This window comes from Cnephaeus nilssonii (assembly GCF_951640355.1).
Source record: "Cnephaeus nilssonii genome assembly, chromosome: 10".
NCBI lineage: Eukaryota > Metazoa > Chordata > Mammalia > Chiroptera > Vespertilionidae > Cnephaeus > Cnephaeus nilssonii.
Window position 1 is genome coordinate 37,929,839 of NC_137081.1, and position 12,957 is coordinate 37,942,795.

Genomic DNA, 12,957 nt, shown 5'->3' on the forward strand with positions numbered 1-12,957 from the left:
TCTATCTACATAGTCTTGACCCCTTTATTAATTAATACTGAAGTATTGAGGTACTACCAACAGCAGGTGATTTTTTTTTCTATTAACTGCTATTCAGTCTTGCAGCTGTTAGAAAGATATGTCACATTGGTGGGCTGCGTGTGAAGTTAGTGGGCTTGTTTGTTACTTTAAACCACATAGCATTGAGTTATTTTTATCTGTATGTGTAAAGATGCACATCAATAAGCTTTTGCTGATAGTAAAGTGAAATTGGGTGCATTTAATATAAATCACCTAATATAAAGTATCTCCAACGCTGAGCTCCACTGGGAAGTTGTCAGCTCTTATGTGTGAAAGGCTAGGCTTTTACCAGCACTGTTACACATTAACTGAGTATAGTTTAATATTAATAGCTCCTGAGATTTGTAGCAAAAGGGAGGTCTTTATTTCCTGTGTTTGGCTTTGTTCTTTGCAACAACTTGCTTGCTTTTCTGTGTAAAACGGCTGTGAGGATACACAGGACTATGACAAGGTCCTGGGCTCTTAATTTTGGTGAACCAACGCCATGCCATTTCCATCGTGCTGCACTCAAAACGGCACAGATGTGAGTCTGGGAGTGGCGTCCCCGCAGCTCTCAGGAGCCTTTGTTTGGAGAACACCCTGATTAACCCCCACCCTTCATGGTTCATTGACTCACTGATAGATCAAGTTTAAACTAGTACATATTAGCACATTTGTTACTAACGGAGGAACAGTTGGCCATTCTGTTTTACACTGCTGGTTCATTGCAAAGCGGCGTGCTAAAAGGTCTGTACTCTAGAGTATGAATTGAGGGGTTACCAAAGGACTGAGGACCAAGTCAGTTGCATATTCACGTTGAATCATACCTACATTTTAATCATCAATGATCTATTTTGGGGATGTTTATACTACTGTAAAAATTATGAGTAAATGGTAATTATCACTCCGGGATTCATTTTTTTTCCCAGGAGTTCAGGGAATTTGTGTCTCAATACAGCTTTTGTATTAAACAGTTTGTCATTGTGTAAGAGAAGAACAAGGTTGTCGCATTTTAAAAGTATTTTTCATAGGGTTCTTTGTAGCCAGTGATTTTACATAAACCTTTATAGTGTGCTATATTTCTGTATTATGTGGAAATATTTATTGTTTGGGCGAGAGGGCTAGGATGCACATATCTATTTTCCATGTACAAAATTAAACTTTTTATTAGTAAATTAATTAAATTTCTTAAAGCTCAAAGAACTTTCTCCTCTTTCCTACCTCCCTAACCTAGTTTTCAAAGCCTCCGAAAGCGTTTCTCTTGTTACAGTTCTTTTCATGGAAGATAGGTTTCCCTATTCATTTTACAGCCTCAGCCGGTGAGTTTTACCTCGACATCATCTCCACTCCCCTGTGCCACCCCCTTGGCCACCTACTTCTCTTTGAATTTTCCTTTCTCCTGTGAGATGATGAAGCTCTGAGTGCCCTGATGGGGCTAAGGGACAGCACTGAGTCCACGCCTAGAATATGACTATTGAATTTGCTTTTCAAAACCGATCAGTGCCATGTAGACTAAAGTCAGTTTCTTCTAGGGACACTTTCTGATTTTTATTGTAACACTAGAGACCTGGTGCACGAAATTCATGCGGGGGGGGGTGTGTGTGTGTGTGTCCTTCAGCCCAGCCTGCATCCTCTCCAATCTGGGATCCCTCTCACAATCCAGGACTGCTGGCTCCCAGCTGCTCGCCTGCCTGCCTTCCTGATTGCCCCTAACCACTTCTGCCTGCCAGCCTGATCACCCCCTAATCACTCCCATGCCAGCCTGATTGATGTTTAACTGCTCCCCTGCCAGCCTGTTTGCCCCCAACTTCCCTCCTCTGCCGGCCTGGTCACCCCTAACTGCCCTCCCCTGCAGGGTTGATCATCCCCAACTGCCCTCCCTTGCGAGCCTGGTCCCTCTCAACTGCCCTCCCTTGCAGGCCTGGTGCCTCCCAACTGCCCTCCCCTGCTTGCCTGATCGCCCACAACTGCCCTCCCTTGTAGGCCTGGTCCCTCCCAACTGCCCTCCCCTGCTGGCCATCTTGTGGTGGGCATCTTGTGTCCACATGGGGGCAGGATCTTTGACCACATGGGGGCAGCCATCTTGTGTGTTGGAGTGATGGTCAATCTGCATATTACTCTTTTATTAGATAGGATAGAGGCCTGGTGCACAGGTGGGGACCAGCTGGTTTGCCCTGAAGGGTGTCTCGGATCAGGGTGGGGGTTTCCTTGGGGTGTGGGGCGGCCTGAGTGAGGGGCCTATGGTGGTTTGCAGGCCGGCCACGCCCCTGGCGACCCAAGCGGAGGCCCTGGTATCTAGGATATATTTATCTTCTACAATTGAAACTTTGTAGCCTGGAGCGGAGCCAAGCCTTATGCTTGCTCTGTGGCCGCAGCCATTTCTGTTGGGGTTAATTCACCTTCTATAATTGAAACGTTGTAGCCTGGAGTGGAGGCCTAGGCCGGTATGAGATATAGGGATCGAGTTTTTATTTTTTAAAAGCTTAACTTGGCAGCAATGAGGTTATTAGCTTTTCCATGTTTAATAATATTTCTTTCAAAGGCTTTAAATGTCTATTGCAAAACTATTTTTCTAAATAAGTCTTTGGTTCTTTGTGAATTATTGGCTTTAGCCCTTTAGCTTGATTTTAGGAATTAATATAAGTGGTTTCATTTCTGGACTTCTTTTATATCACAGCAAAAAAGAAAAAAGCTTTTTGCTGCAATGATTGTTTTTTCAGGATTGATATTTTTTTAATATAAGTGGAATTGTAGTTTTATAATTTATTATACTTTAATTTTTACTTTATTATAAAAAGAATATTTAGTGTATATACATAAATGTCACACAGTAGCTGGTATATATATATAGCTACTAATATATATTAAAAGCATAATATGCAAATTGACCAAACAGCAGAATGACTGTCCGGATGACCTTCCAGATGACCACACTATGACACGCACTGGCATCAGGCCAGCCAAGGCTTGTGTGATGCAATTGGTCAGTGGCGGGGGGGGGGGGGGCGCCATTGCCCCACAATCACCCTGCAGAGGGAGGCTCAGGCCACCCAGCTGGCGGTGCCATGGTGGATGGGCGGGGCCTCCCTATGCAGGGTGATTGATCTGGGGGCCCCGCGATTGATCGCCCCACGGAGGGAGTCCCAGGCCACTGGCCAGCCATGCTATGGTGGGTGTGCATTGCTGGCCAGGGATCACCCCGCAGAGGGAGGCCCAGGCCAGCCAAGTGATTGCACCCCATGCTTGTCACCCACAGAGGGAGGCGACCAGTGGCGGGGGAGGGGGAGCAGCACTGCACAGATGGCAAGCAGTGGCAGCGGTGGGGGCGGGACCAGCTGCTGGCACCGGGGGAAGGAAAGCCCGGATAGGCCCTGATCGCCGGTCAGGCCTAGGGACCCTACCCGAGGGGTCCCAGATTGCAAGTGGGTGCAGGGTGGGCTGAGGGGACCCCTCCCCATACACGAATTTTGTGCACTGGGCCTCTAGTGTGTGTGTGTGTGTGTGTGTGTGTGTGTGTGTGTGTGTATATATATATATATATATATATATATATATATATATATATATATATGCTACTGTGTGCCAGATACTTTTCTAGGAACTAGTAAGATAGCAGAGAGCAGAACCATAAAGTCTTTGACCTCAAGTAGCTTAAATTCCAGTGGTAGTGGGGTGTCCTAGACTGTTTGGGCTGCTGTAACAAAGTACCATAGACTGGTGGGCTTATAAATAACAGAAATTTATTTCTCATAGTCCTGGGGGCTGGACGCAGGTCTGAGCGCAGGGTGTCAGCATGGTCAGGTTCTGGAGAGAGCCCTCTTGTTGTGTTTTCTCATGGCAGAAAGAGAGGAAGAGAGCTCTCTGGGGTCTCCTTTATAAGAGCACTAATCCCATTCATAACAGCTCTACCCTCATCACTTAATCACCTCCCAAAGGCCCCACCTCCTAATACCTCACGTTGGGGATTAGGATGTCAACATATACATTTTGAGGGGACACAAACATTTAGACTATAAGAAAAATGGAAAAATATCAAATATATTTTCTATGATGTCAAATGATAGGTACTACCAGGCAACGGGATGGAAGTATTTGCTGTTATACAGAGCTGATCAAGGAAGGCGTCATTGGCTGTGATGTTTTAGAAGAGAACTGAAAGCAGTGGGGAGAGGGAGCCATATGCATATCTAAGGAAATGGGGGCCAGCAGAGGGAACAGGAAGTGCAGAAGGTTGAGCAAAAAAGTTCTGCACAGTCAAGTCAGCAGGGAGCAAAGTAATGGGAAATGAGGTCACAGAGGTGGCTGGGCATAGAACATGAAGGGTCTTGCAAGCTTTGTATGGTTTTTAACTTTTATTCTGGGGAAAATGGGGGGGGGGGGCATTTGGACATTTTAAGCAAAGGAGCAACATGATATAACTCACTTTTAAAATAGATATTCTGGCTGTCAAGTGGAGAATAGACTATATGAGTGGAAGAAAAGATTGAAGTAGGAGACCAGTTAAGTGGAAATTGGTATAATCCAGGTGAGACATGGTGACTTAAATCAGGATAGGAGCAGGAGAGGTGGTGTGAAGAGGTCAGACTTTGGACTTGTTTTGAAGATAGAACTGGCTGGGTTTATTGACTTAGTGGATATGGGCCATATTGAGAGGAAAAAGTCAAGGATGATACCAATATATGTTTTAGTAAATTATTAAAAAATGTCAAACATAGAAAATATAAAAACATTACAATTGGCACCTACATTCCTACCACCTAGATTTTACAGTTCTTAACATTTTTCCATATTTGCTTCAAACATTTTATTCTGTCAATGCGTTTTAAAGTAAATTGTAGACATCATGGCATTTCTGCCAGAAATAGTTCAGAATGCATCTTTAAAAACAGACATTTCACAAATTACCAAATATCATATCATTATAAACAAGCTGTTTGGTCCCTATTGAAATTTTCCTCATGTTTTCCAAAACGTCTTTTATAGCAGATTTGTACCAGTTAAGTGTCCAACCAAGACTCATTCATTGAATGTATTTAAATGAAACATTCCCCTCCTCATCATCTTTTTCATTCTGATATTGACTTAGGAAAGAGATTGGATTACTTGTCAAGTAGACAGTCCTCTCAAGTGGTGGCTGTTTTCTTTGCCATGTGTTTCATACAACTGGTCCTAGGGGTGTTGTCAGTGTTTTCATGTCTTCCTTGCATCTCATTGCTATTTTGGGACCATTTTCTCAGTGTATTCTCTTTAAAATCCTCATCATTAAAGCTCCATCCATCAGCCACCACCAGCTCCTCTACCTGTAGTCTTGTGAAAACTACCGTGTCCTTCTCCTAATTCTGAAGATTTAGTTCCCACCTCACCTCACTCCTTCTAACAGTCCTGCTGTCATAATTCTGGGTGTTTTGTAGACATTCTCTCAGTTTTTGGCCTCTTCTTCAAAGATCTTGACCTGTGCTTCACTTTATCCACTTCCTCCCATAATCATATTTCTCGATCAGTGGTTCTCAGAGTATGTGGTACCCAGAGCAACATCAACAGCATCATCTGGGAACTTGTTATAAAGGTGATATCTCAGACTGCACCCCAGACTACTGAGTCCAGAACTCTGGGGTTGGGACCCAGAAATCTGTATTTAAGAAGCCCTTCAGGTAATTCTGATGAATATGGAAGCTCATCAAATCTTATTATGATTATCTATAACTCTTTGTCTCAATTTCAAGCATCCTACCCTCTATATGGCTACTGCCTTCTGTCTTCCTAGCTCACCTGTTCTACTCTCTCAACTCCTAATATCCTTCAGTTTCACTAAGACCACAATTTATTGACTCGACAAGTTTTTCACTAGTCCTTACACTTTTTACATCCTCACTTTCCTTTTATCCAGCCACACATTTGATTACTCTTTGACTGTTCTCTTACACATACCATATCCAAAAAGTAAACAAGTCCTGTCATCTCTCCCTTCAAAAAATATCTGGAATCTAACTTTTTTTTTTTTTTTAGTTTCCACTTCACTCCAGTCCAAGCATAGTCATTTGCCACTTGGAATATTTCAACTGTTCCTACTTTGTCATTATTTTCCCTCACTGTGTCTACTTCCCACACAGCAGCTGGAGTGATCCTTCTAACATCCCAGGTTATGTTGCTGCACCGCTCAGAATTCTCCATGCTTCTCTCACTCAGAACATGAGCTACAGTCACAACACCCACAAGGTTCTGGGTGATCGGATAATCCTGGCCAGCAAGTCCCTTCTGCCTTTGCCTTCGCTCTTTCCCATTACAGAGCTTCATCTTTATCCTGAGGACTTATTACCACTTGACATACTCTGAATTCTCTTGGTCATTTCTGTGTTCCCACATTGGCATGAAAGCTTCATGAGGGCAGAGGTTTACTTCCTTCACTGATAGCGCCTCAGCTTCTAGTACCCTGCCTGGCAAATAACAGGCATGCAGTTTTTTGTGTGAATAATGAATGGATATTATTGTTTTCTATATTGCCTGAGGTTAACAGTACCCTTTTATTCAGTCATCAAATATTTGGCCATCTATTGTATACCCTCACTGAGGGGATAGAAGATTGAGAAAAACCCCAGAGAGTTTCCAGTCCAGTATAGGAGAACAACTAATAAATAGATAGAAAATTACAACATTGTAGGTATCAAGATTAGGATGTGTATGAACCTGTAAGAACAAATAGGGGGAAATAACCCAGCCAAAGTCGCATAGCCGAGGAGGCATATGGGATTTCCCAGGGAAGTGGCTAAGGTGAGTCCAAACAAAGAGGAGAGGTTAATTGGACAAAGTGGGTATGGTGGCAGAAAGTGTAGGTGGGCAGATCAAGGGGAGGGCAGGTGCAAGGGCACTGTGGTAGAGGGAACATGGTGAGTTCCAGGACCTGAACAGAATAGAGGAGGAAGCATGGGAGGACAGAAGGTTGTAGACTTTTAAATGATATCTCTTTATCCCATCTAATGATGAACACGTTTCAAAATTCTGCTTTATTCATAGAAATCCCCCGCCTGATCTCTAAATTGGTATCAAATTACCACCTGATTTATATACACTTAGACTGTAGCTTCCTAATCATCATATTAAGTGTACCCAAAAGGAAGAGAAACGAGAAAATGAATTCAGGCTCTGGTGAAAAATTAGCTTTGTTGATTTGTGTTTAAAAGACCTCAATTTACCAGAATACCTAAAGAATGGAATATTCTTATGAATGTATTTAGTTTTTATTGCTATTCTTAACTGAGGCTTATTGCCAACTGAGGCTTAAGAATTAAATTATTTTGTTTAAATCTTTTTGGAAAATATTTAAACAATAATTTTATCCTCTTTCCTGCCTTATTTAGGAGATTATTTCACAAAGGTTAGATGGGACATTTTTTGTGCACTTTTATACACACATGTTCCAAGGGTACAAGCTTTCAAGTACAATGAGCTTATCCCCACAAGCCCCAATCAACTGTTTCTCACTTTCACAAACTTCTGTTCTCCCACGGTCACGATGTAGGAAGAGGGAGACACACAAGCTGCTTTTTATGATAACGTCTGGGGACTGTCCTTTGGTGCCTAGATACCTTCTGCCTGAGAAATGAAGCAGAGTCCTTTGATAAATTTACCAGGTGAGGCAAACTTAATTTTGATATTTAATCTGACACTCAGACTCTGGGGTTTAGAACGAGTTTCTTGTCTTTGTCATGTTTTCAATAAAAGTAAGCCCTGGACTTATGTGCCTAGTTTTCCTGGGTAAAGGACAGCAGGTCTGTCCTTCAGGGCTTTTATACCTGATTTGGAATCACTTGTCATCCAAATGATTTACATTTACTTGTCATCTCTTTAACCTCCTTCATGGGAATAGGTCCTCTGCCTTTGCCTTTCGCAGCCTTGACATTTAAAAAACAACAACATGTCTTTATTGATTTGAGAGAGAGAGAGGAAGGGAAAGGGAGAGAGAGATAGAGGCATGGATGAGAGAGAAACATTGATTGGCTGCTTCCTGCACGCCCCCTACTGGGGATTGAGCCCAAATCCAATGACCTCTTGGTGCATAGGAGGAGGCTCAATCCACTGAGTACACCAGCTGGCAACATTTTTTTTTAAAGAGTTTAAGGCAGTTATTTTAAGAATGCTCCTCAGTTTGTGTTGTCTGAGTGTTCCATCATGTTCGATCCACATTATGCACTTTGGGAAGAAGTACCACAGAAGTGGTTGTGTGTCCTTCTCGGTGTTCTGTTGCAGGTCATGAGGCATAGGTATCGCTTGTACCATAAAGGGTGTTGTGAACTGTAAATGGAGACATTTTACCCTTGGTAACGAGAATAATAAGGGGGGACAGAGTTTAAGAATAAGTAAATATTTTATTCCCCAACTGACTGTCACTGGTGGTTTTAACTTCCATTGCTAATTCTTGCCTGGATCCATTGTTATGATGGTTGAACATAGAGATTTTTTTTAACTCTCTAAGTTCTCCCATATTTATTAGTTGTCATTCTACTATAAGACAGAGTTTCCTTTCTCCCCTTTAGTATGGCATATTACTGTCTTTATTCCATTTTGTATTGTTCAGGTTTGGCTAATGAGAATCCTGAGATGAGATAGTGGGTATTTCATCAGAGTTTTCTGTATTATGTGAGAAGCCAGAGAGGTGGATTCTGTTGGTGAATGGGAAAGGCGAGAAAGTGGTATTTGAAGTGAGCTGTGGAAAAGCGGTAGAATTTTTAGAGAAATGGTGATACGGTGGAGTGGAAGGGAAAAACCGTCTGAATAAGGGGGGTGGAATACCTGCTATTTGGCAAGGGTGTGGGCCCGAAGCATGATGGGGAAGCTGAAATGGAACAGAAAAGCTCCTGCACTTCCCTTAGCGTGGTGCATTTGCCAGGCTGGTTGCACTGCTTAGATTTCCCTCCACGCCCCCACCTCTGCTCTTTTGCTAAGGGATAGGGTGAGGTGTAAGGAAGGTGGGAATTTTAAGTAGTGAAAACAGCATGAGCCCAAAACCACCACGTTCAAGTACTCCTTCTGCAGGGAGCCTTTTCCCAGTCCCTGCTAGGAATTCACCACCCTCCTCTCATACACTCCCGTGGCACCTTGCAACTCTGAACAAGTCCATTCTGTCTTGCCCTACATCTATTGGTGGGCACATCTTCTTCCCTTAAAGCATGAACCATATCTTCATTGCTCCGCCCTTCTACCCAGCACTCAGCACAAATGCTCAATAACTGTGTCTCAATATGTGTGAGAGAAGAAGGGCAGACACCGGGTAGGAGTTTGTTGGGGGAGGGCTCTGAATGTCAAGTGAAGGGCCTTGGGCTCGCTCTGCCTATAGCTATGAGCCATGGCAGCTTTTGAACAATGCAGGGCTGGTCAAGCTGGGATGGAAGGAGAACATCAAAGTGCCTCTGTGTGGCCTGGAGAGCACTGAGCCAGAGACAACCGGCCAGGAGGGGCAGAAGGCACGGGAGGCAGTAGTTAGCACCTGCTGAACCTGGGTAGCCATTTGAATGGAGGAACTGAAAAAGAAGGAGGGAATGGCACATGGCTTTGAGGTTTCAGGACTGGGCGACTAGGAGACAGACAGAGGCCTCTTACTGAGAGTGGGACCCCGGGGGCCATTACAGAGCACATAAGGGGTTCAGCATGGTCCTAAGCACTTCCTCATCCCAAACTCTCCCTGAGTGCAAAACAGTATGTGCTGTTGAAAGATTCAATTGTGTCAAATATGATGGGAAATGAGATACTGTCTCTACACGAGGCACAAAAAACTGACTTTCGTGTAGGGAACATTTTTCACTCGGTTTTATTAAAAACGGATGCTGGTGAGCTTTCTTAACCTTGACTCTTGGCCGTGTCAGAGCAGCTAACCATGAGCCGGTCAGCAGCTTTCTTCTGGCTCCTGTGTCCCTCCTGCCCCCTTCCCAACAACAGAAAATTTGCTTTGCACCTGCTCCAACTGGGTTCTAAGTGATAAACATCTTGCAAGCCCAGAAAATTGTAGTATCAAATCTCAGCCCCAACTGTGAGGCAGCACTCTCATCGAATCCCGCCGAGAGGGCCTGCTTTCCCAGTTCCCCGGGGGAGAGTCCTTTCTCCCCTGGCCCCTTCTCAGGCTTGAACTATGACCCAAACCCAGTTTTTAGCTCCCAGCATGCATTGCTCTGGCTGCAGGCCCTGACCCGGCCCTGCACGCTCTGCCTCACCCCGCAGGTCAGGCCTGGGTAGCCCTGAGGTCCCCCAGAATGCCCAGTTTCAATTATGAGCATATTTATCCAAGGAGAGGAAATAGGCTTTTCTATTTGTTACAGTCCATCGCTTTTCTCCCCAGAAACACATGCTAAAGGAACACTGGATATTTCATTTGTGATTTGGTAAATATATAAAAACCTTGCCTAATAATCACAATGTTTCTTTTATTCACATATTCCTTCATAAATTAAATGCTTTGTTATAACTCATGATTTATTTTAAGAGGGATATTCCTATTTTCACTGCTAAGAAATGTAAATGTTTTAAGCTAATGCCATATTTAGGAAAACTCTTGTAAGAATTTCAAATAAAATTAGCAAATACTATTCAGATAGGTCTATAACATTCTAATTGGACTTAGTCTATGGCTTTAAAGGGAATAAAAAAAATGCTGACAGAGACTGTGTAACATTATCTTTATGCTTGCTTCTTAGGTTTTTCAAACAGACCAAAGTCATTAAAAATATTCCTTAACCCCCAAAGCCACAAAAAGGAAGCTAAACAGATATATTATGAGAAGGTTGAACCACTGTTGAAGATTGCAGGAATTAAGACTGATGTAACAAGTAAGTGGTTTTCAAAATATAATTTTGCCATTTAAAAAATCACACTTTAAGGAAACAAAATAACCTGAATTTGTTCTTAATCCAAATTTAGGAAGCTACTTGTAATATTGAAAGCTGTTTAAGTGTTTCCTAAGCTATGCCGCACTTAATTTCTTTATTGTGATATTTTTATTACAGTATCAGTATTTTCTCTTTAGAACGTTTTCCAGACTTTAAAAGTTACTAGGTATTGCTTTTTGATATCGTTGTTGACATGTCTTCTATTTACACATCATTTCTGCAACTTGGCGGGCAATGGACGTTTGCTGACTTAAATGTTGGATGTCTTTCCATGGAATCCTTCCTTAGGTGGTTTTTGTTCTGACTCTGACCCCTGCTGGTTAGGTCAACACTAAGCACTTAGCTGCTGGTTTTAGATGAATTTAAAGAAGCCAGAAGCTTAAATCCATTGTCTAAAATAAGAAAGGTGCTTAGGTTTGTGCCCAGGAAAATAGAAACTTGCTACTTCTGAAGTTAATAAAAAGAAGATCAGTAAAATCTTTTTCAACTTTTTGAATTTGGTAACCAAATTATTTTGAGACAAGATTATTTTTCCCACAGGGAGGTGGGACTAAGAAGGAGGGTTGATGCTACTATTGTTAATCATACCCTCATTTTTTCCAGGTTTTACAGCTTTACTAATACACGGTGTAAATTTATAGCAAATTTTAATTTATGAAGAGTACTGAGTGATAAGTCTGCTCAGAGGCAAGGCTGGAGTGCGCCTGGAATCACCTCATCCCAGTGATAAATTCCTGGGGACGGGATCCAGAGTGGCCCTGCTTTGCTCAGCTGTGACCACAGGATAGGGGTTTCCCAATGTTCCTAAAGTTAGTGAAGCCCACACCTCATGATTGATGAATTGGGATAGAAGGAAGTTTCTAAAAATAAAATGAAAACAAGAAAGAAAAGGCAATCATTGTGGGAAGGTCGGCCATCTGAAAAGGTTACTACAACAAAAGAAGTTCAAGAGAAACGAACATAAAAAACACAAGAGAAATTTCTGAATTAAAATTAAATTGTAGCCAAATAACCATAACCCATGGACACTGACAACAGTGTGGTGATGGCCAGAGGGAGGAGGGAGCGGGGGCTGGGTGGAGGTGGGCAAAGGGGGGCATGGAATGAGGACACCTGTATTAGTGTCACCAATAGAAATAAAGTTAAAAATTAAAAAAGGTGCTGGTTGGTAAAGTCTCAAAAATTAAAATAAGAGTGTAGAAATAACCCTTTCATCATGTGGCTTTTGGCTTACTTAGATGACTATAAGCAAAAGAAACAAGAAAAATCTATCATTCTTTCCCACTGAAGACGTTGAAAGATTGGCAGAAGGAACAATTTGAAATTTTTATTAGGATGAGTGGAATAAACTTATTGGCAAACTCATTAAAATTATTTTGTTTTATATTATTTTGATTTAATATCCAGAACAGTTTTATGTGGATATTACTATATATCATTCAGTTCAAGAAGCTCTTGTTGAGTTTTTGTGTTAAACACTATGCAGGATGGGAGTTGAATAAAATATACAACCTGTTCCGGAGTGACCTGTATAGGTCATTAGGGACGCAAATAGGTATTTAAAATAAATGTCATTGGAATAACATAACATAACAGAACTATGGTGCCTCAAAGGGTGATATTAATTTTGACCAGAAGACTCGAAGTATTTGAATTGGGCAGTTTTGGAGTGTCAGAAAAAGGCAAAGAATGGTTTTCCGTGCATACAGAGCAGAAGAAAAGTGAGGGAAGGTAGGCCAGCTACCAGGCACATACAGGTGGTGTGTGTGTGTGCGCACGCATGTGTGTTGTACCCATAATATCCAGGGATTACTTTTGCTCTGCCTTTTAGTTTTGACTTCATCTTAAATCTGGTAGTTTCCATCATCATAAAATGGTTGCCAGTGGATTGGATTTTTCTTTATTCAAATCTAGTGGGGTGGGAAGAGGTATGTGTATGTGAGAGATCCAAAATGCTTTAATCCTGAAAAAAGATTCAAATTTCTTCCTTTTAGATTGACTGTCCCAGTGTAGTATGTATGCCCAACCGGAGCAATCGTTCTCT

The 12,957-nt window shown here is 42.2% G+C and overlaps 1 protein-coding gene across 1 annotated transcript in view; it reads left to right on the forward strand.

Moving 5' to 3' along the window:
* Positions 1–12,957, forward strand: part of CERKL (CERK like autophagy regulator) — a gene marked incomplete at its 5' end in the record, with an annotated part of 100,664 nt that overhangs the window by 61,559 nt on the left and 26,148 nt on the right. Inside the window, one exon of the mRNA XM_079782882.1 lies at positions 10,722–10,853. Within this exon, the coding sequence (XP_079639008.1) occupies positions 10,722–10,853 (132 nt within the window). The remainder of the gene's footprint in view (positions 1–10,721; positions 10,854–12,957) is intronic.